This window comes from Ambystoma mexicanum, chromosome 3p, assembly GCF_040938575.1.
Source record: "Ambystoma mexicanum isolate Mex_15411 chromosome 3p, UKY_AmexF1_1, whole genome shotgun sequence".
Classification (NCBI taxonomy): domain Eukaryota; kingdom Metazoa; phylum Chordata; class Amphibia; order Caudata; family Ambystomatidae; genus Ambystoma; species Ambystoma mexicanum.
The window spans coordinates 864227929-864233928 of NC_090925.1; the positions used below are offsets into that span (position 1 = coordinate 864227929).

Below are 6000 nucleotides of genomic sequence, written 5' to 3' on the forward strand. Positions count from 1 at the left end.
TATTGGGATCCACATGTTTGCCAGTGCACCTCAATCTTTATTGGTAGACTGCAGACAACCTGCAATTGCATTACTGGGGTGTACATGCAACTGTCACTGCTCTTCAGTCCTGCAGTGCAGTCATGTATTGATCGCGTGCACAGCTCTACTAATGCTGTCCTAACCCATCCCAAAGCCTTGCTACTCCAGAACAAGTACTAACAATGAGCTCTGTCCCCATTTCCTAGCAGCATCATCACTGCTGTTTTAGTGCAAGATCCCACACACAGCTCTGTTTATTCAACCGAATCTTAGCCTGAAACGCCATCTGATTATTCTACCAATGAATCCCGCACACAACTATGTCTGTTTTTCGTGAATCCAGTAACACCCACTGAAAATGTACTGAAAGTAGTATACAGCTTGCACAGTTTTCACAATACTGACCACCAATACGCCATGTTACTCCAATTCTGCCACCTACATTACAGGGCCAGGAGGATAGCTCAGGGCTTACATGTTTTTCTTGGAAGCAAGACAGTGCAAAGCAACACAGGTTCGAATCCTGGTCCCCGCTTAGAGACTGGTCTCCTGTGTTAAGCAACTAAAACAAGATTAATTAATTGCACCAGTGCACCGAAACCTGTCCTGCTATGATTCCTGCTATGATTCCTGCTATTCTAGTGTCAAGATCCCGCCACACACACACACACACCTCATTTGTGAACTGCGGCACCAACTACTATTACAGTGCCGGGATTTCCACAAGGCCCTGACTGTTAGCACACCTTAGTAATCCAGTACAGGAGTGTTCATACATCTTACAACACACCCTCTGGCAAGTGGCACCAATGCTGCATATGGATTCACCACAGAAATAGCTTTGTTTTTACTAGTCAGGACTGAGGTCGCCTAACAGCTGACTGAACTTTTATTGGAGTATCAGGAGTGCTGCAGGGTAGGTTTGGGGTACATGAGCAGAGCAGTAGTGGGTTCCCAGTGCTGTAATAGTAAGGGTTAGTGCATTGCAGGTCTGAGGTTTCTACATGTGTCCCCCCGATTATTGGAATGGGGGGTTGATGCATGGCAATAGGGGCGGGGGTGTATTAACAGAGCTACCGGGCCATGAACAGAGTTCTACTAATTGTAAATCCTGAAGGACAGGAAAAAGCTTTTTCTATTCCTAGAGGTACCTTCCCACGACTCTGCTGATGCACTGTAGTGCTGTCACATAACATCTGCGACTGGGTCCTTGCAGTACTGGGCCATAGAAAGTTCTGTCAGTGTCCTTCAATCAGGGGCGAAATGAAACCTACATTTGGGGGTGTGGGGGCTAACTGGTGAATGGAGGGGCCACTGTAGAAAATGGGCGTGTTAAACGTGGAGGCTCCGCCCCCTCTGTTCTACCCCAGGGGTTGTCTGGCATGGGGCCCCAAGTATCAAATGGTAGCAACCGAGCATTACCCATAGGCACGCACAATTACACATTCACTCATTAACATCCCATTTACCATACACTCGCTCATTTACGTGCGCACCTACATCATACACTAATTCACACATACTCCCTCATTCCCACATACATTACATACACACTGCTTGCACACATACATACACAATGAGCTAATATGCATTCCTAGTTTCAGAAAAGGCTTTCCTCACATCTCTGCCTAAAAAAAAGTGTTCACATCAGCCCCTTCCCCTCAGATGTGAAACAACATAAAAGATTCGCACACATCCGTGGGGAGGGGGCTTATGTGTCCATTTGATTTTTGTTAGGCTGAGAGGTGAGGGAAGCCTTTCTTTAAACCAGCAACTTTAAAGCTTTGTTGCGTTTGTGCCAGTACATTTTTCTGCACAAACACAGTAAGTCGCTGATTTCAGGAAAGGCTTCTTTCCCCTCTCTGACTAATTGAAAAGTATGGCTGATTAGCTCAATGGCATTGCGCGCATGCCTTCAACCCTGCCATCAAGTCCCTTTTGCGATTCCAGCACTATCATTCACACACAATATGCCAAAGCACATCCATTCTACTCTCCAGCACCGCATCTTTTTATGCCAGTGCTTGGATAACACGCGCAGCTCTGCCAATGCACATCACTCCTGACCACAGTAGCATATTTTCTATTCCAGTACTGAGACCAACCCAAAGCTCTGCCATTGCATCTTAATCCTGTTCTGTGACACACCCTGCTATTCCAGTTCAGCCACCCACATATGCTGCTACCAATGGAATTCAATTCTGAACTAGAACACATTCTATAATCACGCATAACTGTTAATTTGGGCCTCAAGCCATTGCCACCCAGCACAGCATTTCAAACTCGGTATTATTGCTTTTAGCAGCCCTGGAATTCGACCTGGGGTTTTAAGAGCAAATATTGTGTGCAAAAGGACAAACCACGGAGAGCGTTAAACCCTTTGATTTACACACACAAAACGTACTCTTAAAAGGGCTACCATGGAAACCCACAGCTTGGGCTTCGTTTGGAGCCCATCTTCCATTTATATGGCAGGCCAGGGAGTGTGTGAGCAGGCGGTAAGCCATGGCAGTAGGACAGATGAGGAGCGGTGTCTTTGAGCTAGGGTCGGAGTCCCAGTGCAGAAGAGTGTGGGGGCCAGCTAGAGCAGCATTGCGGTCTGATGAGAGCAGTGCACAGTGTGCTCAGAACCTGGATTTGAAACCGTGGATTCATCCAGCGTTCTGAGCAACTCGATTGGCCTGTCCTCTCATTTGCTAACATGCTAAACGGCGTGTGTGCCTAAATATTAAAGTGCCATATAAAAGTAAAAGTGAGCTCATGTCATCTTTTAGATGAATACTAATGAAGCTCTAGAATCCGGCTATGCTTCCTTCTAAGTTCAGCATTGTGCTTTAATGAGGCAATTTGCCCCCAGGTGGCGGACCCTACCCTGTGGATAACAGCCCACCGCCCAAGTTAGGGGCCCGAGAGTGGCAGGCCGTTACCCACAGGGTGGGCCCAGCCACCATGGGACTTATCGCCATTAGCACCCGTGCAGCATGCTACGCGGGTGCAAATGCTTTTTTTTTTTTTAATGGAAAGTATTTTCTTTCTGTGCACGGTCCCGATCACAAAGAGAAAATACTCTACCAACATGGCAGCCATGAAATAGGAAGACCCTCTTTCATTTCCATGGTGGCCGGAGCGGGGACGGGAGTAGCAGCAGCTGCGAGTCCCATTGCTGCAGCGAACCTGTAAGTGATATATGGGGGGTCTAGTCAGGTGTTTGGGAAAATGGCGGGTTGGTCATTGGTGAGCCGGTCATCAGGCAGCATAGGACATGGGCTTTCACTGGTATTGTCAGCCTGCGTTCCTAGCCACCTGATTGGCTGGCTCCCTCGCCCAGCGTGCTAATTGCTGTTACAGTTGGTGTGCCATGACCATAGGGCCATCCACAGTAGGCATTCTCTGTGACTCCTGCACTGACTGCAACACTTTTTTATCCTAGGGAGCTCCACCAAGAGCCAGAAACGCGAGGCCCGGCTAGACAAAGTACTGTCAGACATGAAGCGGCACAAGACGATAGAGGAGCAGATCATGAAGACTGGCCGTGACCTCTTCGGTATGGACGATGATTATGAGGGCCGCAAGGAGATGACTACCCCTAAACGCTATTCTGCTATTTTCCCCCGTCACCGCAAGTACTGAGCTGAAGGCCATCTCCCAATCTGAGCTGAAGCCCTTGTGCGTGGTCGGCAATTTCAAAGCTTCAAAGCAGCTGAGCTGGGGGTGAAACATACGTTGGCCCCATCCATCCTCCTGTTAAGAGAACAATTGTAATTTAAGCAGTTGCTGTTTCAAACAAATGCTTTGTTACTTGTCGCCTGTTCTTTACTGTGAGGATGCAATTCAATTTGGTGGTAAGCAACTTGCCTGCCTCTTTTAAGAAACAATTCTACTTTGTAACACGTTCAACCTTGAAACCGTTCCCTGACATTAACTGTCCCCTGTGTTTGTGTATTAACCTGGAGGAATGAAATCGGCTCCTGAAATTTACTGTCCCCTGTGTTTCGATATTAACCTAGAATAATGAAATCAGTCCCTGACATTAATTATCCTTTGTGTATTAACCTGGAGGAATGAAATCGACCCCTGATATTTACTGTCCCCTGTGTTTCGATGTTAACCTTGAGGAATGAAATAGGCCCCTGAAATACCTGTCCCTTGTGTTTCTATGTTAACCTGGAGGAATGAAATCGGTCCCTGACATTAATTGTCCTTTGTGTTTTTTATAACCTGGAGGAATGAAATCATCCCCTGAAATACCTGTCCCCTGTGTTTTCGATGTTAACCTGGAATAATGAAATCGGTCCCTGACATTAATTGTCCTTTGTGTTTGTGTGTTAACCTGGAGGAATGAAATCGGCCCCTGAAATACCTGTCCCTTGTGTTTCTATGTTAACCTGGAGGAATGAAATCGGTCCCTGACATTAATTGGCATTTGTGTTTTTTATAACCTGGAGGAATTAAATCATCCCCTGAAATACCTGTCCCCTGTGTTTCGATGTTAACCTGGAATAATGAAATCGGTCCCTGACATTAATTGTCCTTTGTGTTTGTGTGTTAACCTGGAGAAATGAAATCGGCCCCTGAAATACCTTTCCCCTGTGTTTCTATGTTAACCTGGAGGAATGAAATCGGTCCCTGACATTAATTATGCTTTGTGTTTATTATAACCTGGAGGAATGAAATTGGCCCCTGAAATACCTGTCCCCTGTGTTAACCTGGAATAATGAAATCGGTCCCTGACATTAACTGTCCTTTGTGTTTGCGTATTAACCTGGAGGAATTAAATCGGCCCCTGACATTAACTGTCATTTGTGTTTGTGTATTAACCTGGAGGAATGAAATTGGCCCCTGAAATACCTTTCCCTTGTGTTGCTATGTTAACCTGGAATAATGAAATCGGCCCCTGACATTAATTATCCTTTGTGTTTGTTATAACCTGGAGGAATGAAATCATCCCCTGAAATACCTGTCCCCTGTGTTTCGATGTTAACCTGGAATAATGAAATCAGTCCCTGACATTAACCCTTCTCTGTATTTGTATCTTAATTCAGATCAAAATTTCTGTGTGTGAACGGTTTTAAATAAAAGGTGCTTTTTGTCTTTTCTAGTCATGACCATGGTGTAGTAAAGTGTCTCTTGGCATATAGAGATGACATTGAACATGGTCGCACGGCTCTTTGCTGTCTCTCCAACTTTAGTCGAGGCCGTGCCTTGAGAGTCAAGACAGTCTTTGTCTTCCTTCAATAGAATCGGGCTGCTGATAAGATCTTGAGTTGGCAACGTTTCACTCGCTACTTTGGAAGTAAAATCATTTTTCAGAGAGGAAAATGTATTTCATTGTTAACTAGGTTTTTAAAAAAATAAATGTGTTTTAATTTTAATAAACGTGTATATTTTTATTGCAAGGTATACTTTCTTTTTGCCTAGCAGGTACTATGTTTGAAAATCCTGTTTTAATCATGCAACCTCTTTTCTGATCAAGTAACGCAATAGTAAAGCTCCTCTTTGTGGCATCCAATGCTGATACCTCTGGCCTGAACATATCAACACAGCAGCAAAGGTGGCAACAACGGCCAGACACTTGTTTTTCTGTTATCTTTTATTTTTGGGGGTGGGAGGGAGGTTGTTGTATTTTAGTAAGTAAAACAGACAAGTACAGAGCCTCTTTGGAGGCTGAGTCAAATTGTCAGTGTTTGTTTTTGTTTCAACTTTGATGGAAATAACCAGAACTACATTTGTCAGTTGACTGTTGTGATGTAAATAATGACTCCTCCCACAAAATGTCATTCTATAGCCTTTATTCTGTCTGTCCGCCTTGCTGGACAGACACAGTTAAAATAACGGGGTGCTAAAACAAGGGCCGCTGCACTCCCCTAAAAGGGAAACTATTTGCCCGTACACAAAATGGTTTCCTAAATGCGTCCCCTGCAGCAGCAGTGGTCTAGAATTTGGAACACTACAACCAACTATTGTGTATACCCTTATAAC

At 45.0% G+C, this 6000-nt stretch overlaps 1 protein-coding gene across 3 annotated transcripts in view; it reads left to right on the forward strand.

Moving 5' to 3' along the window:
• The window catches only part of PAGR1 (PAXIP1 associated glutamate rich protein 1), a 245088-nt gene extending 239691 nt beyond the window's left edge, over positions 1-5397 (forward strand). For all 3 annotated transcript variants that reach the window (XM_069652024.1, XM_069652027.1, XM_069652025.1), the window contains one exon: positions 3452-5397. In XM_069652024.1, coding sequence (XP_069508125.1) covers positions 3452-3651 — 200 coding nt within the window. In that variant the 3' untranslated portion in view covers positions 3652-5397. The remainder of the gene's footprint in view (positions 1-3451) is intronic.
• Positions 5398-6000: the final 603 nt, after the last annotated feature.